This window comes from Ranitomeya imitator, chromosome 2 (genome assembly GCF_032444005.1).
Source record: "Ranitomeya imitator isolate aRanImi1 chromosome 2, aRanImi1.pri, whole genome shotgun sequence".
Taxonomy (NCBI): domain Eukaryota; kingdom Metazoa; phylum Chordata; class Amphibia; order Anura; family Dendrobatidae; genus Ranitomeya; species Ranitomeya imitator.
The window spans coordinates 799,289,006-799,315,873 of record NC_091283.1 but is presented as its reverse complement, the minus strand read 5'-3'; the positions used below and the strand labels follow the sequence as shown (position 1 = coordinate 799,315,873).

General features: G+C 45.5%; 1 protein-coding gene across 3 annotated transcripts in view; it reads right to left on the bottom strand.

Moving 5' to 3' along the window:
• The window catches only part of LOC138665851 (solute carrier family 2, facilitated glucose transporter member 9-like), a 147,546-nt gene that overhangs the window by 25,983 nt on the left and 94,695 nt on the right, over nucleotides 1–26,868 (bottom strand). For 2 of the 3 annotated variants that reach the window (XM_069753750.1, XM_069753752.1), the window contains 3 exons: nucleotides 24,555–24,626; nucleotides 24,019–24,206; nucleotides 16,670–16,780 (listed from right to left, as the gene is read on the bottom strand). In XM_069753750.1, the coding sequence (XP_069609851.1) occupies nucleotides 16,670–16,780; nucleotides 24,019–24,206; nucleotides 24,555–24,626 (371 nt within the window). The remainder of the gene's footprint in view (nucleotides 1–16,669; nucleotides 16,781–24,018; nucleotides 24,207–24,554; nucleotides 24,627–26,868) is intronic. The other variant, XM_069753751.1, reaches the window with a different exon arrangement.

The window sequence follows — 26,868 nt, the reverse complement described above, 5'->3', positions numbered from 1 at the left end:
TGCTTCCATCAAGATTTAGTTGAAATTTCATTGAATCAGATCTGCCCTCTACCCATGAAATGTTCCTCGTGCCATTGGCTGCAACACAACTCCTCTGTGCCACCTTGCCACCCTTACCTGTGATTATTGTGGCCAAAGAAATCTCATTTTAACCTCATCGGTCCACATGACTTGCTTCCAAAATGCATCAAGCTTGTTTAGATATTCTTTTGCATACTTCTGATGCTGAATTTTATGTTGAGGATGCAGGAGATGTTTTCTACTGATGACTCTTCCACAAAGGCCATATTTGTGCAAGTGTCTCTGAACAATGTACCACAACTACAGAGTCTGCTAAATCTTTCTGAAGGTCTTTTGCAGTCAAGCAGGGGGTCCAGTTTTCCTATGAGCAGCTCTCACTGAAATTTTGCTTGGTCTTCCAGACCTTATGTTGACCTTAACTGTTCCTGTTACCTGCCATTTCTTAACTACATTTCGAACTGAGGAAAGGTCAACTTGAAAATTCTTTGTTCTTATAACCGTCTCCTGCATTGTGGGCCTCCACCATATTCATTTTCTGAGGGCTAGGCAGCTACTCAGAAGAACCTATGGCTGCAGTTTTTGGCACAAGAGGAGGTTGGGTTTTTATAAAGCTGGGAAATTTGCATCACCTGGCATTTCCTAACGATGATAGTGAACTGAACAAGCCATTACCCTAACAAACATGTTAAAATGAATGGTGTAATTCAAAAGTAGAATTCGTTCAGAAACAAAACAAGCCCTCATACCGCTATGTTGACGGTAGAATAAACAAACAAATTAGGAACAAAGGGTGGGAAAAAATGAAACCACCAAAACCAGAAAACTGCAAGGTCACGGAGGGTTAATCAGCATTTGAAGTTTTCTGCTAATTAGATTTTGGTGCACAATAATAATAATAATTTTATTTATATAGAGCCAACATATTCCGCAGCGCACAAGGGCTGGACTGTGCACTGGGTCTTCTCTTCCTTGTCTGTGATTCCCCGGCCGCTCCACCTGCCTCAGGTCTTTGAATGACGGGTCACTGCTGAGCTTTCAAACAGGGGAGGCAAAACATTAAAAGACTGGAGGCAGCAGAGGGGCTGGAGAATCACAAAAAGGGAGAAGACCCAGTGCACAGTCCAGCCCCTGTGCACCGAAATCTAAATAGCAGAAGACTTCAAATGCTGATTAACGAGGAAGCACAAAGCAGATTTCTTCACCAAAGGTATCAATTTAATCAGTATTACAGCCATATCTGTACTTTACATTACAAAGTCATGCTGACAGGTTCTATTTAAAGGAATGGTCTCAGAATCCCATCAGAATCACACAGCCTCCCTGCCTGTTATCGTAGGGGTGTTACGCTATCTATGATTGACATAGCTTAGCCCTTGGCCACTTTCCGATGCTGCCAGGACAGACCGCTTTGCCTTTGCTGGATCTGAGTAGTATAGAGATGCTGAAGATGGCTGGATTCAATATATATATTATATATCTTGCATATGCAATGCTAAATACTCTAAAAAAGTAATTAGGTTTAGACTGCAGTAGAGTTTTTATTATTTTTAAAGGAACACACCCAGCAATTTATATTACATAGTCCTACACATTTTATATTTGGCAGAGTATAACATTTAAGTGATCATGCTATAATTAAAAAAAATAGCTACAAAAACAATCTCAAATATGATACGAAATAAATATATCGCGTTCTAAATTCCATAGTATAAACTGATCAAAAGATATTGAGGCGTATAAAAAAAACATAACAAAGAATCGTTTAAAAGCTACATTAGCTTCAACTTTCTTTCTCCCCGCTGGAAGACGAAAGGCAAAATGAGAGAAAAAAAAAAAGCTTTGAGCAAAACCAGCAAAAAATATTGACAGCAGAACAAATGCTTGTAATTTTATAACCAATCTCCTAGTGTCCATCGGGTGCCATTTCTGTCTCCACTCAGGACCAATCAGACTTACAGAGCTATGAGTCTGCCTGAGTGAATGTGAGCCGCTTACTGCAAACCCATTCCTCCTGCACCTCTTCAAGCACTTTTATTACTGCTCAATAGTAGATGGCAAAAGCGAGGACCATTTAGCGGGTCAGAGTACGGATGAATAAAGAGGGGGATTTGAGAAAGATAGAAAGGGGTAAGTAAGCAGAACGGGTGGGCAGAGGGGGATTCTGCATTTCACTTCTTCGAGGAGATGTGTTTATTAAAGGAAGGCCGTGCTGTGAGATTTTGCTCCTGGGAGTCGATGGCTCACATTAGTCTCTCTAATTGTCAAAAATCTAATTTAGTGTTATGTAGCACAGGCCAGCCCTGGGTTAAAAATATGGGACGCGTGTTTGGTTATAAATTTCATCTCCGCTGAGGTAACTCTCGGATAAGGAGACTATAAATGGTTTGTGGATGGGGGGAGGTCGAGGACAGGATCAAAAGGGGACAAGACAGCGACATGAAAGTAATCAGCTTGTTAGGTGGCCATTTTTCTTTGTGTTTATAGGGAAGGATAATCCGCCAACACCCTTCTCAGTTCTCCGGTCTCAGGTGCTCTCACTGCAAACTCCTTTGTTTCATTGTATGTTCTAGAGCAGGGGTATCAAACTGCATTCCTCGAGGGCTGCAAACAGGTCATGTTTTCAGGATTTCCTTGTACTGCACAGGTGATAATTTAATCACCAACTCATTATTTGTGTAGGTGATTAAATTATCACCTGTGCAGTACAAGGAAATCCTGAAAACATGACCTGTTTGCAGCCCTCGAGGAATGCAGTTTGACACCCCTGTTGTAGAAGGATACCTATAGTCTGAAATAAATTCATTTTTACACCGATTGTAATACGGCGAGCAAGCTCCGAGCAGCTCTGGATGAGCACAGGTCTTATCTATAATATAAGGCTGGGAGCGTCACTCTGTCTGAAGCCTTTATAGACTGCGCAAGCGCCGGCGCAGTCTGGACCCCACAGAGTGACACTCCCAGGAGATCGTGGTATGCATAAGCACTGAACGCACACCGCGATCTCCAACGGAGAGGCAGGGACGTGCCAGGAGGGTAAGTATAAGCAATATTCACCTGTCTGTCCCGTTCCAGTGCGGCGCGCCGCTCCATCTTCCGGGTCCTCTGCCTGTGAAGTTCACAGTTCAGAGGGCGCGATGATGCGCTTAATGCACGCCGCCCTCTGACTGAACAGTCACAGCCAGAGGACCCGGAACACGGAGCGGCACGCAGCGCTGGAACAGGACAGACAGGTGAATATAGCAAGAGTCGGGGGCCTGAGGTAGCGGCGATACCGCCACCTGACCCCCACAGCGCGCCGGTGTTCCTGCCTGCTCAGGCCCCCCAGCACTCGGCGCCCAGTGATGATAGGTGAGTATGTTATTTTTTTTTTTAATATATATCGCAGCAGCATACGGGGCTTATAATACAATGGAGCATCTTATGAGGCCATCAACATTTATGGAGCAGCATACGAGGCATATAGTATGGAGCATCTTATGGGGGCCATAAACCTTTATGGAGCAGCATACGGGGCATATAGTATGGAGCATCTTATGGGGGCCATAAACCTTTATGGAGCAGCATACGGGGCATATAGTATGGAGCAGCTTATGGGGGCCATAAACCTTTATGGAGCAGTGTACGGGGCATATACTATGGAGCATCTTATGGGGGCCATAAACCTTTATAAACCTTTATGGAGCAGTGTACGGGGCATATAGTATGGAGCATCTTATGGGGGCCATAAACCTTTATGGAGCAGCATACGGGGCATATAGTATGGAGCATCTTATGGCGGCCATAAACCTTTATGGAGCAGTGTACGGGGCATATACTATGGAGCATCTTATGGGGGCCATAAACCTTTATAAACCTTTATGGAGCAGTGTACGGGGCATATAGTATGGAGCATCTTATGGGGGCCATAAACCTTTATGGAGCAGCATACGGGGCATATAGTATGGAGCATCTTATGGCGGCCATAAACCTTTATGGAGCAGTGTATGGGGCATATACTATGGAGCATCTTATGGGGGCCATAAACCTTTATGGAGCAGTGTACGGGGCATATACTATGGAGCATCTTATGGGGGCCATAAACTTTTATGGAGCAGTGTACGGGGCATATACTATGGAGCATCTTATGGGGCCATAAACCTTTATGGAGCAGCATACGGGGCATATACTATGGAGCATCTTATGGGGGCCATCAACCATAATGGAGCAGCATATGAGGCATATACTATGGAGCATCTTATGGGGCCATCAACCTTTATGGAGCAGCGTATGGGGCATATGGATGGGAGCAGCAAATTACAGAACGGTGGCGCAGGATGGGAGCAGCACATGACAGAATAGGGCAGCACATGACAGAATGGGGGTGCAGGATGGAAGCAGCACATGATAGGATGGGGGCACAGGATGGGAGCAGCAAATGACAGGATGGGGGTGCAGGATAGGAGCAGCAAATGACAGAATGGAAGCGCAGGATGGGTGCAGCACATGTCAGAATGGAGGCGCAGGGTGGGTGCAGCACATGTCAGAATGGACGCGCAGGATGGGTGCAGCACATGTCAGAATGGAGGCGCAGGATGGGTGCAGCACATGTCAGAATGGAGGCGCAGGATGGGTGCAGCACATGTCAGAATGGGGGCGCAGGATGGAGCAGCACATAACAGGATGGGGGAGAAGGATGGAGCAGCTCATGACAGGATGGGGACGCAGGATGGAGCAGCACATAACAGGATGGGGGAGAAGGATGGAGCAGCTCATGACAGGATGGGGACGCAGGATGGAGCAGCACATGACAGGATGGGGACGCAGGATGGAGCAGCACATACCAGGATGGAGACCATATACCAATATAAATGCTCGCCACCCGGGCGTAGAACGGGTTCAATAGCTAGTAAAAGTATACATGGAGAAATAACAGGAGCTCCAAGTCCTTCACAACTGTATCTGAAGTGTATAAGGACTTTTGCTGTGTACATAGGGACCCAAATCTAACATGTGCTATTCATGATAGTGGTGTCTACTTTGGCATATGGATTAATAGTAAGAGACCTAGCACTCATCTTTAAGTAAGATGCAGCAGGAACAATTTATTGTAGTAAATACTACAATAATTTTTTCCTGCTGCATCTTACTTAAAGTTGAGTGCTAGGTCTCTTACTATTAATCTATATGATTGGTCGTGGCTGTTTTGCCGCGACCAATCAGCGACCGGCACATTCCGGCGGAAAAATGGCCACTCCTTCCTCCCCGCAGTCAGTGCCTGCTCCGAACTCCCCTCCAGTCAGCCCTCACACAGGATTAATGCCAGCGTTAATGGACCGCGGTGTAACGCACTCCATTAACGCAGCTATTAACCCTGTGTGACCAACTTTTTACTATTGATGATTCGTATGCGGCATCAATAGTAAAAAGATCTAATGTTACAAATATTATTATTATTATTATTATTAATACAAAAAAGGTTATTCTCACCCTCCGCCGTCGTGTCCTGTCCTAGGCAGTGCAAGTGGCAGGTTCCGGTGCTAAGGATGCTATGCGGGAAGGACCTTCCATGACGTCACGGTCATGTGATCGCGACGTCATCACAGGTCCTGCGCTCATCTAACCCTGGGACCGGAAGCTGCCGCCTGCACTGCACACAGGCGACAGGACTACAAGGGCTCCCTTGGAAGGTGAGTATATGTTTATTTTTTATCTTAACTCTTTTTTAACCTGTTACATATGTGTCTTGACAATATACTATGTGACTGTGCTGTATGCTACGTCACTGTGCAATATACTACATATAATATATATTCTAGAATACCCGATGTGTTAGAATCGGGCCACCATCTAGTAAGTGTGTGTGTGTATGTGTGTATGTATGTGTGTATGTATATGTGTATGTATATATGTATGTATGTATGTATGTATGTATGTATGTATGTATGTATGTATGTATGTATGTATGTATGTATGTATGTATGTATATATATATATATATATATATATATATATATATATATATATATATATATGTGTATGTATATATATATATATGTATATGTACAGTGGGGCAAAAAAGTATTTAGTCAGTCAGCAATAGTGCAAGTTCCACCACTTAAAAAGATGAGAGGCGTCTGTAATTTACATCATAGGTAGACCTCAACTATGGGAGACAAACTGAGAAAAAAAAATCCAGAAAATCACATTGTCTGTTTTTTTAACAATTTATTTGCATATTATGGTGGAAAATAAGTATTTGGTCAGAAACAAAATTTCATCTCAATACTTTGTAATATATCCTTTGTTGGCAATGACAGAGGTCAAACGTTTTCTGTAAGTCTTCACAAGGTTGCCACACACTGTTGTTGGTATGTTGGCCCTTTCCTCCATGCAGATCTCCTCTAGAGCAGTGATGTTTTTGGCTTTTCGCTTGGCAACACGGACTTTCAACTCCCTCCAAAGGTTTTCTATAGGGTTGAGATCTGGAGACTGGCTAGGCCACTCCAGGACCTTGAAATGCTTCTTACGAAGCCACTCCTTCGTTGCCCTGGCGGTGTGCTTTGGATCATTGTCATGTTGAAAGACCCAGCCACGTTTCATCTTCAATGGCCTTGCTGATGGAAGGAGGTTTGCACTCAAAATCTCACGATACATGGCCCCATTCATTCTTTCATGTACCCGGATCAGTCGTCCTGGCCCCTTTGCAGAGAAACAGCCCCAAAGCATGATGTTTCCACCACCATGCCTTACAGTAGGTATGGTGTTTGATGGATGCAACTCAGTATTCTTTTTCCTCCAAACACGACAAGTTGTGTTTCTACCAAACAGTTCCAGTTTGGTTTCATCAGACCATAGGACATTCTCCCAAAACTCCTCTGGATCATCCAAATGCTCTCTAGCAAACTTCAGACGGGCCCGGACATGTACTGGCTTAAGCAGTGGGACACGTCTGGCACTGCAGGATCTGAGTCCATGGTGGCGTAGTGTGTTACTTATGGTAGGCCTTGTTACATTGGTCCCAGCTCTCTGCAGTTCATTCACTAGGTCCCCCTGCGTGGTTCTGGGATTTTTGCTCACCGTTCTTGTGATCATTCTGACCCCACGGGGTGGGATTTTGCGTGGAGCCCCAGATCGAGGGAGATTATCAGTGGTCTTGTATGTCTTCCATTTTCTAATTATTACTCCCACTGTTGATTTCATCACTCCAAGCTGGTTGGCTATTGCAGATTCAGTCTTCCCAGCCTGGTGCAGGGCTACAATTTTGTTTCTGGTGTCCTTTGACAGCTCTTTGGTCTTCACCATAGTGGAGTTTGGAGTCAGACTGTTTGAGGGTGTGCACAGGTGTCTTTTTATACTGATAACAAGTTTAAACAGGTGCCATTACTACAGGTAATGAGTGGAGGAAAGAGGAGACTCTTAAAGAAGAAGTTACAGGTCTGTGAGAGCCAGAAATCTTGATTGTTTGTTTCTGACCAAATACTTATTTTCCACCATCATATGCAAATAAAATGTTAAAAAAACAGACAATGTGATTTTCTGGATTTTTTTTTCTCAGTTTGTCTCCCATAGTTGAGGTCTACCTATGATGTAAATTACAGACGCCTCTCATCTTTTTAAGTGGTGGAACTTGCACTATTGCTGACTGACTAAATACTTTTTTGCCCCACTGTATATACATTCAAAAATAAACTCACGTCTCCGCTGGGAACGCTGCCCGCATTCTCCACCAATTGTAGCGATTTCACTCACTCAGCTGCGACGGCTGACACTCAGGAGACGTGTTCCTTTAAAGTTCACTGGGTTTATTGCTTCATAAACCATGTGGCAAAACAACAGAAAGCAAAATAGCCTTTAGTTCAGGCAAAGGAAAACAAGGGTCCAGTTCATCCGGCTCAGTCCTGAAGCCGAACACACTCAGGAGGGTTTCACCTCCACACATATCTGCTGTGTAAAGGATTAGCCTGTCTTATATAGGACTAACCACACCCAGTAATCTATCACATGATTAGCCATGTGGTCTGACATCACCACAGGTCCTGAAACACAAATATATGGTTATATAAAACAACGCAATATTCCGGGCTACATTACAGCAACAAGGCACTTATGTGGCACATACCTCCCGTCGACTACACACCCTTTAGCCATGCTACATACCTCCCCCCTCTGCTTAAAGCCGTGGGGCTTGGCACTTTCTCCCACTAAACAAGGGATTCTTGATAGGGCATCCGCATTACCGTGCAGCTTTCCGGCCCGATGTTCCACATGGAAACTGAAGTCCTGCAGGGGTAAGAACCAACGGGTGACCCTAGCATTTCTACCCTTCGTTTCCCTCATCCACCTAAGTGGGGCATGGTCGGATATCAGTCTAAATTTACGTCCCAGCAGATAGTACCGTAATGTGTCCACTGCCCATTTTATGGCCAAGCACTCCTTCTCAACGACTGAGTAGTTCTTTTCAGATGAGGACAGCTTCCTACTCAGATAGAGAACAGGATGCTCCTCCCCATGTAGTTCTTGGGAAAGGACTGCTCCCACCCCAACATCTGAGGCATCTGTCTGAAGAATAAACTCTTTCTTGAAGTTTGGGGCCATCAGAACGGGTTGCTTACACAAAGCGTTTTTCATTTCTTGGAAGGCGGACTCTGTTTCTTCGGACCACTTAACCATTACTGGTTTTGTCCCTTTTAGCAGGTCAGTCAGAGGCGCAGCCATCGTGGCGAAGTTTGGGATGAACCTCCTGTAATATCCCACGATTCCCAGGAAGGCTTTAACTTGCTTTTTGGAAACTGGTTTTGGCCACGTTTGAATTGCCTCCACTTTACTGATTTGGGGTTTTATTTCTCCGTGACCCACTATGTATCCAAGGTACTTAGCTTCTTCTTTACCCAAGGCACACTTCTTCGGGTTTATAGTAAACCCGGCCTCTCTTATAGCATCCAACACCGCTTGGACTTTCTCCAGATGACTCTCCCAGTCCGGGCTAAAGATGACGATATCATCTAGGTACGCAGCAGCGTAGGCCTTATGGGGTGCAAGGACTCTATCCATAGCCCTCTGGAAGGTCGCCGGAGCTCCCTGTAGGCCAAACGGCATCCGGGCATACTGGAAGCATCCATCAGGTGTCGAAAAGGCTGTCTTCTCCTTGGCTTCCTGCGCCATGGGGATCTGCCAATACCCCTTTGTCAGATCCAAGGTGGATATATATCTGGCGTGCCCAAGCCTTTCGATGAGCTCATCAACACGGGGCATGGGATAAGCGTCGAACTTGGAGACCTCATTCAACTTCCGATAGTCGTTGCAAAACCTCCACTCTCCATCAGGTTTTGGGACCAGGACAATTGGGCTTGACCAACCGCTCTTGGATTCCTCAATGACTCCAAGCCTCAACATACGCTCCACTTCCTTGGAGATAACTTCTCGACGAGCCTCAGGAATACGATAAGGTTTCACATTCACCCGCACATGGGGCTCTGTTAGGACCTCGTGCTCTATGACCTTCGTGTATCCTGGCAATTCTGAAAACAGGTCCCTGTTTTTCTGGAGTAACTCCTGGCACTGCTGTTTCTGGGTTTTCGATAGCGTCTCTGCTATAGTAACCGCTCCAACCTCACCTTCTGGGTTGCTTAATAATGACGGAGTTACTGTCGGCTCTCTATCTTGCCATGGCTTGATGAGGTTGACATGGTAAACTTGGAATGGTTTCCGTCTTCCTGGTTGGTGAATTTTATAATTTACCTCACCAAGTTTCTCGACAACCTCATATGGCCCTTGCCATTTGGCCAAGAACTTGCTTTCCACCGTTGGAACTAACACCAGAACTCGGTCTCCCGGATTGAACTGCCTCACTCTTGCAGACCGGTTGTAGACCCTGGCTTGAGCTTCTTGTGCTTGGAGAAGGTGTTCTTTCACGATAGGCATCACCTTTGCAATCCTCTGCTGCATCAGGGCCACATGCTCAATGACGCTTCTGTGGGGCGTGACTTCGGCTTCCCAGGTTTCCTTGGCTATATCCAGGAGTCCTTGTGGATGTCGGCCATATAGAAGCTCAAACGGTGAGAACCCTGTGGAGGCCTGTGGAACTTCACGAATGGAAAACATCAGATAGGGTAAGAGACAATCCCAGTCTCTACCGTCTTTCTCTATAGCTTTTCTCAGCATGCTCTTTAGAGTCTTGTTAAACCTCTCAACAAGACCATCTGACTGGGGATGGTACACCGAAGTCCTCAACTGGGAGATCTTCAGGGCTTTGCATAACTCCCTCATCACCTTGCTCATGAAAGGTGTACCCTGGTCAGTCAGGATCTCCTTTGGCAGACCTGTCCGGGAAAAGACATGGACCAACTCGCGGGCTATGCTCTTTGAGGAAGAATTCCTCAAGGGAATTGCCTCAGGATAGCGTGTGGCATAGTCCAGGATGACTAATATATACTGATGGCCCCGAGCTGATTTAACTAAGGGACCGACCAAGTCCATGGCAATTCTCTCGAACGGTACCTCAATAATGGGCAGTGGCACAAGGGGGTTCCGGAAATGAGGAGTAGGAGCAGTTAGCTGACATGTAGGGCAGGACCTGCAATAGTTCACTATTTCCCGGTGACACCCAGGCCAATAGAACCTCTGCACAACCCTTTCCTGCATTTTTTCCACCCCTAGGTGTCCACCCAAGATGTGTGAATGGGCCATGTCCAACACTTTCCGTCTATACGGACCCGGCACTATCAACTGCTCTACCAACTCCTCCCTTATTTTCGTGACCCGGTACAACAATTCCCCCCTCAACAGAAAATGGGGAAATCTTTTGTCTGCCCCCGGCTCCTGTACCACCCCGTCAATAACTGTGACATTATTAAAGGCTTCCCTCAGAGTGGGGTCCCTATGTTGGGCAGTCCCAAAATTTTCACCGGTAACCTCTAACTCCAGAATGTCAGATGTAGGGGATACTTCCTCCTCATCCCCAACCAGAACACAAAAAGGAAAGCTGTCTGCCTTTGGGTGTGGCGATACCGTTCCAGGGTTCACTGGTTCCCTGCCAGGGAGCTCAGAACCCTTTCCCCACAAATCCCAAAACAAACAGAAATCCCGGCCAATAATTATAGGGTGCAACAAGTCCTGAACTACGCCGACCATGTGGGATTCAGTGCCACATGCCGTTTCAATGTCCACCCTGGCCATAGGGTAGTCCTTTGCATCACCATGTATGCACCGCACTCCGACCTTCTTTCCTGGGAGCAGGTGAAGAGGAAAAGTGGCCCTCACCAGGGTCACTAGGCTCCCCGAGTCTAACAGTGCCGTTACTGCTTGACCGTTCACCTTTACGGGACACGCTTGAGGTCCCTCGTTGGATGGAGAGTTCACACTACAGACTGGATACGCATAGTATGAACAACGGCGTCCCATGCTGCAGTCCATCTGCTCAGTGGCTTGGGAACAACGGGCAGCTATATGTCCTGGCTTGTGGCACCTCCAACAAATAACATCACCCGTGGGGACCTTGGGCACCACCTCCCCCGCCCTTTGTGACCTTGGACGCACCACCCCTTTTTGGGACTCAGCTGCCCTCTGGGACCCCCAGTACGGCATGGGCTGCCTCCCGAAGGAGCCTTCCAACCCTTGGTATCTCTCAACCAGTCCGATCAGCTCGTCGGCATTCTGGGGATCACCCTGGGCAACCCAAGACTGTATAGGCCTCGGGAGGGAATGGACAAACCGATCCATCATCACCCGTTCTACCATCTGTGCAGGCGCAGAGGTCTCTGGCTGCAGCCATTTCTGGACCAGGTGCAACAGAGCAAACATTTGGGAACGAGGTGTTTTGTCCCGGTGATAGCCCCAGGAGTGAACTCGCTGTGCCCTGACAGTCAGTGTCACCCCCAGACGTGCGAGAATCTCGGCTTTCAATTTGTGATACTCTTTGGCATCCTGCAAGGTCAAATCATAGTACGCCTTCTGGGGTTCTCCCGTCAGGTATGGCGCAAGTACCTCTGCCCACTGCTCTGGCGGAAGTTTTTCCCTCTCAGCGACCCTCTCAAACACCGTCAGGAAGGCCTCAACATCATCCCCGGGAGTCATTTTCTGCAATGCGCGTCTTACCGTCTTCCGGACGTGGGTGTCATCAGCCAAACCTGGGGTTGGGGCGCTCGCCTTGCCCTGGATGGCGGTTGCCAGAAGCTGCATCTGCTGCTGATGCTCCTGCTGGCTCTGTTGTAACTGCTGCCGTTGCTCCTGCTGGCTTTGCTGCATCTGCTGCCGTTGCTCCTGCTGGTTCTGTTGTATCTGCTGCTGGCTCTGTTGTATCTGCTGCATCAACAGCCTGTTGGTCTCTTGCTGCCTTTGCTCCTGCTGGACCAAGTGTTTCAGCAGGTCCTCCATTTTCTCCGGCAATGCTTGCTGGCTTGCAACAGCCTTGACCCAGGACATTCAAAAATAAACTCACGTCTCCGCTGGGAACGCTGCCCGCATTCTCCACCAATTGTAGCGATTTCACTCACTCAGCTGCGACGGCTGACACTCAGGAGACGTGTTCCTTTAAAGTTCACTGGGTTTATTGCTTCATAAACCATGTGGCAAAACAACAGAAAGCAAAATAGCCTTTAGTTCAGGCAAAGGAAAACAAGGGTCCAGTTCATCCGGCTCAGTCCTGAAGCCGAACACACTCAGGAGGGTTTCACCTCCACACATATCTGCTGTGTAAAGGATTAGCCTGTCTTATATAGGACTAACCACACCCAGTAATCTATCACATGATTAGCCATGTGGTCTGACATCACCACAGGTCCTGAAACACAAATATATGGTTATATAAAACAACGCAATATTCCGGGCTACATTACAGCAACAAGGCACTTATGTGGCACATACCTCCCGTCGACTACACACCCTTTAGCCATGCTACAATATATATATATATATATATGTATATATGTATGTATGTATGTATGTATGTATGTATGTATGTATGTATGTATGTATGTATGTATGTATATATATGTATATATGTATATATGTATATATATGTATATGTATATGTATATGTATATATGTATGTATATATATATATATATATATATATATATATATGTATATGTATATGTATATGTATATGTATATGTATATGTATATGTATATGTATATGTATATGTATATGTATATGTATATATATATATATATATATATATAGGTTTGTCTGTCTTGGAAATCCCGCGTCGCTGATGGCCTGGTGGCCTCGACCAATCAGCGACGGGCACAGTCTGCCGCAAAATCATCATTTTCCTCCACTGCTGTCAAGTGCCGCCATTGTGTTGTCTAAGGCAGGGGTGTCAAACTGCATTCCTCGAGGGCCGCAAACCATGCGTGTTTTCAAGATTTCCTTAGCATTGCACAAGGTGCTGCAATCATTATGTGTGTAGGTGATTAAATTATCACCTGTGCAGTACAAGGAAATCCTGAAAACATGACCTGGTTGCAGCCCTCGAGGGATGCAGTTTGACATCCCTGGTCTGAGGGTCTAATTGTCTATTCTATTCTAGAATACCCGATGCGTTTGAATCTAGCCAACATCTAGTGTATATATATTATATTTCTTTTTGCTGCAGCAATTTTTTCACACTCAGATTTGGCTGGTGAAAAAACTCCCTCAGTTACCCCATGAAATATCATTGGACTGAGTGCCCTCTGTTTGAGAGCAGAGTGACCAAGTGAGAAGGGACCTGAGAAGTGACACCTAGCTGAACGACTCAGAGTAGCTTACTGCTCTTAAAGGTAATGGGCCAAGACAGAATAGAACATGAGATGAAGTGAGTGCCCCGGGCAGCAGTTCTCCAAGCATTCGAGCAGGGCTGGACTGGGCATCTGGCAATTCTGGCAAATGCCGCCAGAAGGGCCTGTCTGGTCATGGACTGCCTTGTCTGCTACGTTGTTAACAGAATCGGCGTTCTCAAGATACCCATACTGTTAATAGTTGTGATGGAGCACAAAGTCGCTGACTCCGTCACTTACTCCCGTAGCCCACAGGTATCATTAGTAATATTGGCCTTGTAGATAATCTGCCTTTCTTCCATCCAGGATAATATTATTTATATATTCCCATCTGGTTCATGGGGACGGGGACAGCATGGTCCTGTGTTACTTCAAATGCCAGGACTGAATTTCAGCCCCAGTCCATACCTGCATCCAAGAGATAGAAGCTGAGTCTGGCCTTATTGGCAAACCTTCTTCTCTGCAAGGAGAGTCAGACAGAGAACCACAGGAAGCTGAAATTACCATCACGGACTGTACTGTGGTGCTAAGCTGGGTGGTGATGAAGGAGATGAGAACAGTGGAGGCAGGAATGTGTGAGGCTGAGGAAATAAGACTGTGTATTGAGATGTTCTGCACTGATGAAGAAATGTTTGAGAAGTTGTGTACCTGCTCTCCTGTGTACAAAGTTGCCACACAATGGCTGTTTAATGAAGCATTTGGAACGCCCGCCAGGGCAGTGGGGTACTCGGTACTGGGTCCGGTCGGCACAAAGGAGGATGTCACGGTGGTGGCGACCAGGTCCGTGGCCCTATGCGCCCATGTTAAAGGGACGGTCTTTATTTAGGGTTAGTTGAATAATAAAAGTTTGTGACGCCACCTGTGGTATTCGGTCAGGGGTGACCAATGCTGCTTAAAAGGGGTCCACTGGAGTGATGTTATAGCAGCATGGATGGTATGGCTTCCCACACGTGAAGCTGGGTCCCCAGTGCTCCCAGTGTAGTAGGGACAGGTGGTAGGTGGTGTACAAAGAAACGGAGGACACAGGGTTGCAGTCTCTTTACCTCTTTACTGTATGATTCAGGCAGCCACAGTCCAGGGTACCGGATCACAGGTGCTGGTGGTGATGCGGCTGGCTTGGAAGCATCTCCGGAATCCCCCTAACCAGGTGAAGTGGTAAGCCTTCCTTCTAGCGCTGTGTTGTTGTAGTCCCTTGCTGCCTTAAGCCTCACAAAAGGTCCTCACGTTCTCTCTCTGTCCCCCTTTAGGTATGACACTAACCCGTACGACAGGTAACTCAAGCCTTTTTTACAGGATATCCATCACGACCCGGGATCTATCAGTTACTGTGTCCTCGGGTGTTAATGGTGGACAGGTAATTTGAAATCTAGCTGTCCGCTGGTTTCCTCTGTGGGGCAAGAAGTTACCCCCACAACCTCGGTCTTGCGGCTACCGGTATATGTGCTCAGCGTGGAGGAAGTTCAGTCGCAACTTCTCTCTCCAGCTCTTCACTTCGCCTTTGCTCCTTCCTCCTTTCAGTCTCTTTACAAGTTGCTCTGCTCTCTTTTTTTCTTCCCAGGAGCTGCAGAATCACTTGTCTGCATGGCCCCAGCTCTCCTTCCTCACTCCCCGCTCTCCTCTCACCAACGGTCTAACTCTCCCCAACTGCCTAGCAACTGACTCCTCCTCCTGACCAGAGAGAGCAGCTTCCCTGAAGTCGGGTGTAAAGCTCCCCCTTCTGTCCTGGAGTCAGAACGGTGTTGTATGTGCTGAATACCTGTTAAAGGGATCCTTCCTCGCTTCCAAGCATGAGATCACTCTCCCCGTGAGGAATGCAAAGCCACTGTAACAACCGGTTAACTGGGGTGTTACACATTGTTTGTTAAAAACTAATGGTCTCCTTTGTTCTAAAATGTTCTGCCATTTTGCTGCCGAAGAGATTCTGCAAGTCTTTTATCTAGCTGACTGCTTTTGCAAAACTGATATAAAATCACCAGTACTCCAGCTGCTGGCCCTCTTCCTTGCTTGGTCCTCAGTGTAAGGGTTCGTTCACACTGGCGTATAGCATAAGAGAGAGAATTGGATGTTATATGGAAATGACCCTTGGCTCAAACTCTGCTGCGAGTGTGAGCAGAGTATCATTTTACTGTGATCCAATTCTTTTGCATGCGAGAATAGGATCACAGGTTTGGAGACAATGAACTTAATTTCTCCATCTTCTCCATTGTGGGAGTTGGTGTATATCAGACCGCACTCGAATGACGTTAGAGTGCAGTCCGATGTTTTGCACATATCCACAGACTTGTATGGGTGTGTGATGTTCGATATACACTGCCAATTGCAGCATGCAGTGATTTTCTTTATTATGAATGAGAAGTCAGCCTTGCCCCATATAACACTGGAGCGAGATACATCAGATAGCAGTCGTCCGAGTTCTACGCTTGCTAGTCGCCAGTGTGAATGAACCCTTAGAGATATCAGCAGAAATCCAGTGGAGAGGGGAGAAAACATGTACGGACTCAGGGAGGGCAAAATAGTAAAAGGAGGAGAGCAAGTGAAGACACTGTACTGATACGTGAGCTAATGAAGAAAGCAGCACCCTGGATACATATAGAGGTCACACACAGCCTATTTTACAGGGATAGTCTAGCAAGAGAAAAATCTGGACCTCGGATCAGGCTTAATATCTCCTTAAAGCATTTTAAAATTTGCCAACCAGTTCATAATAACTAGTGAGATATACTAAAAAAAATGGTTTTAAAAAAAAGTGTATATTATAATATAGTGCTGTATATTTGCTAATTTTAAGTTTAATCAGGATACCGATTTTGAGGGCACAAACTAATCATATAAGATTGTAATATTTGCACCTTAAGAATATCTATCCCAATTATAAAGAACTTTAAATTGATTTTCAGGAATTTGCACATACCCCAATCAGACCTGCGATTATTTCAATGACACCGGTTCCCACAGTTGTGTATGGTATCTCCGCCAAAGGGACGCCGGCATTTTCAAATATGGAGTTTGTATAGAACCAAATCTGCAAAGAAACAGAATTTTATGCTTTCAATCAGATCTTGTGGACGCCATATTTCATTAATTCAAGGTGGTTTCAAAAAAATTTGTGGACTATCAACAGAATATAGCAAAAATGTCTGATGGTGTGAACCCAGAGGTGGAACCTGCATCTATGTGGGAAAACAGGATCCCTAACCCACTTGCTTGGATTCTTCTGTTCCGCCTATAAAAGTGGGTAACGCCATCTTGTAGCTATGCCATGAATATGTGATGTTAAGAATACCCATCTGTGCTAATGCTGTCCACAAGCCGAGATTACCAGATTTATAGAAAAGTAAAATAAATGATTACTCTAAAAAACAAATAACGTCAATTAGTATCAATGCACCAATGTGTGGATTGCTCTGCGACTTCCTGAGGTGTTGCAAAGTTGCTGGAACAATACTTCCGATCAGTCAATGACTAATTGGACTGTAAGACATATGAATGGAAAATTAGACTTTGGCTATATAAAGTATTTGCTTAGAGGGGATAGCCGGGAGTTTAAAATAAAAATGAACCTAAGCACTAACAGGCCGGTTGAGGCTACCTACCTTCCTGTTGTGCCAGGCTACATTCTCTGCAATCACAGACTTTCGCTGACATCTCGTCTGCAGAGGAGCAGTTTCTTTTCCTGCTGACAGGACTACTGCTGTCATGCTGATTGACATCCAGCTCCCTGCTACCTAAGTGGGGAAAGTCGAATTTCAATCAGCATGAAGCCTGTATTCCCACCCTGTCAACAGGAAGAGAAACTGCTGCTCTGTTTATAGGAGCAGTGAATGACCAGAGCTGGGTACAACAGGCAGGAAGTTGCCTCTGTTAGCAAGTACCTGCCTGTTAGTGATTAGGCACTTTTTTTTTTCTTAACGTCTTGAATATACCCTTTAAATCTTCTTCCAACATGGAGTAGTTGCTGCATTGAATAGTAAATAGGAGCCGAGCTGCAGTATTTTTAATTGGCCACTTGAAGCAGAGTACAGAGCTGTAGTGTCCTGGATGTCTGCTCACCATGTGACTTGCTAACACCTGATTGGTGGAGGGGTTGGGTTGTTGGCCCCCCCACCACTGATATTGATGAATTATTATTAGGATAGTTCATCAATATTACACCCTCTTGGACAAACCCTATAATAAAAAAGGTTATCCAGGATTAATTGTTTTATAATAGCAAAGATATTTAAAAAAAACATTTTATTTAACATCGGTTAAATTGCCAACCATTTCATCACCTCTGATCTTGTAGGCCCCACACATCTCTGTTCCCTTTGTTGCCTTACATCCATATTACTGTTGCAGCAAATTACTAGTCTCAGTTGTCTTGATTTATACAGGCATTAATAATGAGGTCAATGAATGGATGCAGTAGCCATGACCAAAATAAAATAGGATTTTTGTATACTCACAGTAAAATCTGTTTCCCGGAGCCTTCATTGGGGGACACAGTTAACCATGAGTGTATTCTGCTGCCACTAAGAGGCTGACACTATGCACACAAAAATTAGCTGCTCTTCAGAAGTGTATACCCCACCAACTGGCACTAAGTTAATCAGTGAATGAGAAAGCAGTAGGAGAAACAAGTAGAGCAAGAACACAGAAACAAGTACACAAAATCCAACTGTACCAATAGAAAATAATAATTAATACAGCTATCAAACATGGGAGGGTGTCGTCTCCCCCAATGAAGGCTCCAAGAAACAGATTTTACAATGAGTAATCAAAAATCCTGTTTTCTCTATTGTTTCATTGGGGGAATACAGGAAATCATGGGACATCCTAAATCAATCAGTGGGAGGGAAACTGCACAAATCCATTCAGGTCGGAGAAGTAGCCACTGCCACTTGTAGGATTGTCCTGCCAAGGCCATCATATGCCACCACCATGACGTTTTCTGTTTGCACTCGATCTGGTAGGCCTTGAGGAGGTCCTGCAAGTGGAGAAAAGACAGAAGAATGGCTCAGATCTCAAGAATGCTGATCAGCAGTGAAGCCTCGTCTGGTGACCAACGGCCCTGTACCGTGAGGTAGCGAAAGACAGCTCCCCAGCCGAGGAGACTGGCATCCGTTGTAATCATTTGCCAGTGGATAGGAAGAAAAGAACAACCCAATCGAATGAGGGGGAGGACAGCCACTAGTTTAGGGATGCCCAGATCCAGACTGGGTGATCCAGAAAGAGTACAGACCTGTTCCATTGGGACAGCATGGTCTGCTGTAGAGACCTGGTGTGAAACTGGGCATTGGAGAGCTAGAATCTTTTCAGACAAAAGTTTTTCTCCCCAAGGAGGAGTGTTGAAAAACATGCCCAGCAAAATAAATGCTGGGTCGGGACTAAGCTGTTGACAATCCAGACGGGGTGGTTATAACTACTAGGCCTCTGGACCGTAAGATGCTATTATCTTTGTACAGACCCTGGGTGCAGTTGCCAGACCAAAAGGAAGAGCGATGAACTGAAAATGGTCCTTCCATACTGCGAGCTGAATGAATCTCTGATGACCTGGGAAAATCGGGACATTGAGGTAAGTGTCTTGGATATCCACCGAACACAGGAACTCTTGCAACTCCATGGAAGGTATTACTAAACAAAGGGATTCCATGCTGAATGTCGTAGTTGGACTTTCCTGTCCTGCAACTTCAGATCCTGTCTTCTTTGGGTCTACAAAAAGGTTTGAACAAAAACCTGTAAAATGCTCCTGAGGTAGAACAGGAACCATGACTCCTGTTCAGAGAAGGAAGGCAATGGCCGCGAAGAAGCTGGAATCAGGGAGGGCTCACTTGGTGGGACAGGATTCAAAGAAACGGTCTAGGGGATGCAAAATTAACTCTATTTGGATCCTGAAGATACCACCTCTCTGACCCAGGATTCCTAGACAAAGGCTATTCAATTGTCCCTGAAGGACAGGAGACAGCCGCCCACCATGGGAAACTTCCTGGGCGGCAGAGATGAGTCATGCAGAGGAGAATCTGATAGGCCTGCTCCTGGAGAAGTTGCCTTTCGCATTGCGGGGACACCAGGAGGGAATCAGTTTGAAAGATGACCTTCTCCTTTCCTGCCATGCCTGCAGCCTTTCCTGGAGGGAAGAATCTTCCTCAGATAAGAAATGCTGAAAAGGACAAAAGAGACAAAATTCTCATTTAGGGGAAGATGCCGGGGTTTGGCCTGAGGAAGAAGAGAGCTTTTCCATCCAATGGCCTCGATTATAATCTGGTCCAGTCTGGTTCCAAAGCGTCATGATCTCTGGAAAGGAAGACAGGTCAGAGACTTCTTGGAGGAGAAGTCTGCCTACCAAGCCTTAAGCCATATGACCCGGAGGATGGCTACAATATTACTGGACGTTTGAGCTGCATAGGAGACGGCGTCCAGAGAGGCAGCCAACACGTACTTTTCTGCTTGGGAGATCTGGTCAGTCAAATCAGCTAACTTGTCAGACATGGCTCCTGCAAGTATGTCTTGACAAAGTTGCTTAGCCCATGCAGATAAAGACTTTGCCACCCATGTGGTGGCAAGGCAGGGCATAGGAAGGAAGAGGTCGCTTCAAAGGCCTACATGACAAAGGACTCAATGAGTCTGTCAACGGGTGCATTGAGTGATGCCCCATCCATAAGGGGGAGGACCGTGTTGATGTTAAGTCTGGACACTGGAGAATCCACAGCAGGAGAAACAGCCCAATTTTCAGTGAGATCTGGTGGATACCGAGCCCCTTCCTTCTCTAGAAATGTCTGGTCTGGTTTTCCCAATCTCTAGTGAGGACCCCCTCAAAATTCCTTATGGGGAGTGAACACTTTAGGTGTTTATGTTGTCTGTCTGAAAGACACTGCCTGCTTAGCAGGTGCTGTAGGAGTATCCTTTATATTAAGGGTCTGGTTAACCATCACAATAAGACCCTCCACCATGTCTCATGTTAGAGGCCTGGTAAGAGTCCAGGTCCGAATCAGTTTCAGAACCAAAATCCATATCCGGTTCCACTGGCGTATCTGAGGAGGATGACTCGGAAAAAGCCGCCTGCCAAGAGGGGCCAATGGGAGACTGGGAGCAAGAAGGGAATCTGGAGCGACTCTCCTGCCTAACCCTCTTATGGCCATTGCTAGTACCCATGGACGAAGGAAATAGTAGGAAATGGGGTCCACTGGCAGTGGCGGAGGATAGATAGGTAACTCATCCAGCATGAATACTAGGGTCTGAGACACCTTGGTAAGATCCACAACGGATTAAGACAGAAAAGACAACAACACTGGGATAATGGGGCCACTTTCTATGGAAGCAGTGGAGGACTCCTGGGTAGTAAAGGATTGCTGCAATCCTGACAGAGGGAAGAAGACTGACCTGAAGGGAGTCTGCATTTACAGGCTGAACAAAGTGTGACAAGAGTGGTAGAGGCCAGAGGGCAGGAACGCTTTCATTTAGAATTAGACATGACAGAAGACAGGCAGACTCATTAACTAATGCCAGAGATCAGGGCATAGAAAAAAAAATAAGAGTTGCTGAGGAGAGTGTCCATCTGCAGAGCAGAGCATACCTAAAGGAGTTCTTGGCACTCAGAGAACTAAACCAGAGGTTAGCAGTGCTGAAGGATCTGGAGAGATTTACTGGAGAGGCACCTGTGGTGCTGGAAGCTCGGATGCCAGAAAATGGTGGCCACGGGGAGGAAGAAGTCCCCGGTGAGAGAAAGGCATACAGTTTTCCAGTGCCACTGAGGGAGGAGAGGGAGCGTGTCTGTGCCAGGCAGAGAAAAAGATGGCACGTTAAGGCGAAGGTGGGCAGAGTCGCACAGAAGTCAGAGCCTCGAGTAGAAGAAGCGGCCGGCACAGATGGAGGGACCGGCGCTGATGTCTAAAAGAAAGGTGAAGGGCAGGCCTTGCGGCTGACCCAGACAAATACACACACACACAAAAAGACCCCCATATCCCTGTGTAGTATGATAATAGAGTCCTGATATCATGGTTGACTCCCACATTCAGTAGAGTAGATCTTCCTGCTAACTCCCAGAGGGGGAACCTGTAGAAAAAAAGGGGGTACATCTTCATCCCTGAAGATGTCCAGAAATACCATGAGACGGCCAGACTTCACTGTAAACAGGGGAACTCAGATTGCTGGATGTCGGTACCTCATGAAACCATCAGGCTCTGGTGGGCGAGAGGGCAGGAGAGAGGGGCCAGAACCAATCTTCAGATCACCTGGACACTCCTGATCAGGTATGGACTGGGGATGAAATTCAGCCCTGGCACTTGAAATCACACAGGCCATGCTCTACCCGTCCCCATGAAAAAGATGGGATATATTACTAATATTACCCTGGATGGAGGAAAGGAAGATTTAGTACAAGACTAATATTTCTAATGATTCCCGTAGCCTGCTGGGGTAAGCGACTTGTACTCCTTCACAACTCATAACAGTATGGGTGTCTTAACAAGACAGATTCTGCTAACAATGTAGCAGACAAGGCAGCCCATGACCAGACAGGCCCTTCTGACATTTGCCAGAATTGCCAGATGGCCAGTCCGGCCCTGCTCTTGATGTGTTAGGGGCTGGAGTCCTGCCAGATAGACAGATGAGGATACAAGGTGTCATTCCACGCTGTACTCCCTGTCTCTACATGGGACCACTGTGTGACTGTTCATTCTGTTTCCCTCCGAGGAAAACTTTCTGAAAATGAAAAAAGGAGCAAAATAACTGGAAAACGATGAAAACCAAGGTAGATATGCATCTAGTATGCATGTGTATGAAGTGTATTCTATACACTTCATATACATGCATACTAGATGCGTATCTACCATAGATGCATATCTATGCATATCTATAAGTGTCCCAATATAAACTACACAGAAAATAGCTGCTATAGATCAAAAATGCAAGGCACCTAAAAACTTGTGAACAAAATAAAGAGGATGACAGGGCATTACATACCTAGTAAAGGGCTGGTGGAGATCCCCAGGCGTCCCTCTGTCCCGACGCGCGTTTTGCTCTGCTTCTACGGGAGGCGTGATGCAAGTTTTTGGCAAAGTACATGGCAGTACTTTGTAGAGGATTATATTGTGCCATGATTACTATGTAATACTATTTTGCTGCTATTATTAGCGTTTTTCACATGATGCATTTTTTATTGCATATTGCAATCATTATTATCATCTGTGCACCTTTGTGATCGAATTGGATTTCATTGTTGGGGGTTTGAGTACATCAGTGGGTTTTTGTTGTAGGATACCCCAGGGCTTTGTAGTCCCTCTCTATTTCTTTGAGCTAATACCTTTCTTGTAATTATGTTTTTAACTGTCTTTACAAAACAGATATACTTTTTATCTAGTGAGTACCAATTTTTGGGACCATTTATTTGGTCTCTATCAGTGTGATATTGTAAGGGGTAATATCTGACCTTGTGGAGAGTGACACGCCTGACATGCCATGGTAAGGAAACTTATAGGCCATTGCAATGCTTGCTCATAAGGGAAAATAATTATGCAACTTGTCTCTTCAGAGAAGAAGAGGACTTGAACTCTAGTGTCACCTATTGGAAGTAGGGATCATAAAAGTCAATATTGATTATTTTTTGAGCCTTGCCGCATTACTTAGGATAAAAGCCAAATCAGAATCTCAATCTGCAGACACGTGTTTCAGGGTGATGCCCCTTCTCAGTGCAAAGCAAGAGATGTGATTTGGCTATTTAAGAGGCTTCTGACTTACCATTTAGACCTCAGTCAGATGCCCCTCATACAGCCAAATCAGATCACTTGCTATGCACTGAGGTCGGGGCAACACCCTAAAACACATGTCTGCAGATTGAGATTCTGATTTGGCTTTTATCACAAGTCAATGCTAATTAAAGGTTGATATTGACATTTAGGATTGCTGCTTCTAATAGGTGGCACTAGAGTTCAAGTTCTCTCTGGAGTGGCAATTTTCATATTACGGTATATATATCTGTAAAAACTCATGCATATAGCAAAAGAGTGCATACATTAAGGAAAAGGGTGTGATACCACCTATCATTTGCATACAGCTGGCAGTAAAGATTAGATACAATATAAAATATTATGGCACATAGCATATAACACAGTAGGAATGAATTTTGCCTAGTAATAACGTAACCGTGTGATGTATCCATCACATCAGGGTCAAGAGTATCCTAAAGCAAACACTATTTGGCCATTCCATATATAAATAAATGCTTGAATATGATTATATTGTAATGTAAAGGTCTGGCCCCAGTATTTATTATGTGATACTTACTGCATCGATTCCAGACAGCTGCATACCCATATTGATCACAACCACCGATAGAATCTGCCAGAACAAGGTGCGGTCCATTAATAGCTGACACACAGAAACAGTCTTCACTGAAGTTAGAGACTGCTGCTCCTCCTGCATTTCCTCAATAACATCATGGACATCATACTCTCCACGAAAGCACCGAAGAGCTGAAATAATAATAATAATAAAAAAAAAAAAAAAGATATAAACTGAGGATTCTTATTTTGGGCCATAACAAAATGCTTCAAAAAGATTAAGATTAGGGATGACAGAACCTGAACTGTAAAGTTTGAGGTTCGTACTGGACACCTAGTCCGGGACTGAACCCCAAAACACAAACTTCTTACTGTACGTTCGTATTACTGTTCTGGTGACTAATAAAGCTTCTTGAAACAGAACAGCCAATCATCAAGCTTTTCTGCTGTGGGCATTTTCAGCACCATCACAGATATGCCAAATATTGACGTGGCTGTGATTGGCTGGCGTATCATGTGAGAAAAATGATAATTACTTACCGGTAATTTGATTTTCCAGATCCATGACAGCACCGTTACATGAGATGGCTCCCGCCCCCAGGAACAGGAAACCTGCAGCGGAGATAAAAAATGAGGGTGGCACCTCTCTCCTCAGTATGCAAGGTAACCGCTTTGTTAGTTTGGGTTTATGTACATTACATTTATTTCCAAGGGTTGATACTTGGTATTAATTACATATTTAACATTATCCCCATCAGAGATAGAGATAGAGATAGAGATAGAGATATTCTTTTGTGAATCACACAACCATCACGAAGATAGGGCGGGAATTAGTGTGGTGCGGTCATGGATCTGGAAAATCAAATTACTGGTAAGTAATTATAATTTTTTCCCTTCCCCATGACAGCACCGTTACATGAGAGGAAGAAATAGAAAAGACTCCTAGGGTGGGACAATAGCCGATAAAACTTTTCTCCCAAAGGCAATACTTGAAAGCCCCAGGTCTAGCCTATAGTGGTGGAAGAAAGTAGAGGGTGAAGACCATACTGCAGCAATGAAAATTTGCTCTACCAATGCATTTGCCCTTTCCGCCCAGGATGTGGTGATAGTTCCTGTAGAGTGGGCTGTAACACCCAGTGGAGGGCTTTGCCCCGAAAAGGAGTAGGAGAGTGAAATAGCCATACGAAGCCACCATGCGATAGTAGATTTTGTGGCCTTTTTCCCGTTTGCCCCCTGGAAGGAGACAAAAAGGGCTGAAGACTGTAGCCATGGTTTTGATACTTCTAGGCATTGAAGTAGGCAACGTCTGACATCAAGGCAATGAAAGGTTTTTTCTCTCTGGGATTTTGGGTTGGCACAAAACAAGGGCAAAATTATCTCCTGGTCCCTGTGGAATTTTGAACTGACCTTTGGTAAGAAGGCCAGGTCAGTTCTAATTATTACTCTGTCCTCCAAAATGGTATGGATCTACAGAGATAGCTTGGAGTTCACTAATACGTCGGGCAGACATAAGGGCAACCAGGAGAACAGTTTTTAAGGTTAGCGCTTTCACTGAAATGGAAGCAAGCGGTTCAAATGGAGGGGAGGTTAAGGCCTTCAGCACTAAATTTAGAACCCAGGGAGCTACCTTTGGCCGAGGTTTAAATGGTCTGGCCGTGAAGGAGGCTCAGATGAACCTATACACCCAGGGGTGATCAACCAGATTTTGGTCAAACAAGGCGCTAAGCGCCAAAACTTGCACCTTTAGGGTGCTGGTAGACAATCCTCGTACCAACCCTTTTTGGAGGAACTCTAGGACCTAGGTTATTGGGACTTTTTGGGTGGTATTTGACAGGTGTCGTCCTGAAAATTCTAGAAATTTTTTCCCACACTTTCTGATATTTATCAGTTGTAATTTTTTTTCTGCTAGATAGAGTAGCAACTAAAGGACCTGAGAATGCCTTTGCTAGCAGAAGTCCCCTCAAGTTCCAGGCAGTGAGATGTAGGCTGTGCACTTGAGGATGGAATACTGGACCTTGGTGTAGGAGATTTGGAACATCTGGATGTATCCATGGGTTTGATATGGACATACGTCTGAGCCAGGTGGCCCTCTTCGGCGAGAAGGGTGGGACCAGAATTATTCGTGTCCCATCCTCTCGGATTTTCTTCAAGACTGTTGAGATTAGCAGAATTGGGGGAAATGCGTAGACAAGTTGGAACTTCCACTGGTGCAACAGCGAGCGCATCCACTCCTTCTGGGTTTTCCCTTGGGTTTAGGGAATAGAATCTCTCTACCTTCCGATTTTGTTTTGTGGCAAAGAGATCCACTTGTGGAGTACCCCAGATGGCTCAGATGCCTCCAAAAATTTTCTGATTTAAGGACCACATGCCTTGGTGCAGCACGTGCCTGCTTAAGAAGTCTGCAACAAGGTTGTCTGTCCCCTTTAGGTGTGTGCCTGTCAAGGATAAGAGGTGGTTTTCTGCCCAAGAAAACAGTCTTTTGGCCTCTTCCAACAGAGACCTCGATCTTGTTCCCCCATGTCGATTTATGTAAGAGACTGCTGTACTGTTGTCAGACAATACCACTAAGTGCCTTCCTTTGATGTTTTCTTCTGTTTGAAGAATTGCCTGCCTTACTGCCGTTCGTTCCTTTAGGTTGGAGGATGCTGCCTCCATTTGAGGATCCCACCGGCCTTGCAGAATCTCATCTGTTAAGTGCGCCCCCCACCCCAATGGGCTCGCATCCGTGATTAGTACCAATGGATTTTGGACTGACCATGGTATCCCCTTTTTGAAGTTTTCAGATTTTAGCCACCAATTTAAAGAGTCCCGAACTTGTGGCCATAGTACGATTTTTCGATTTAAATTGTAAGGG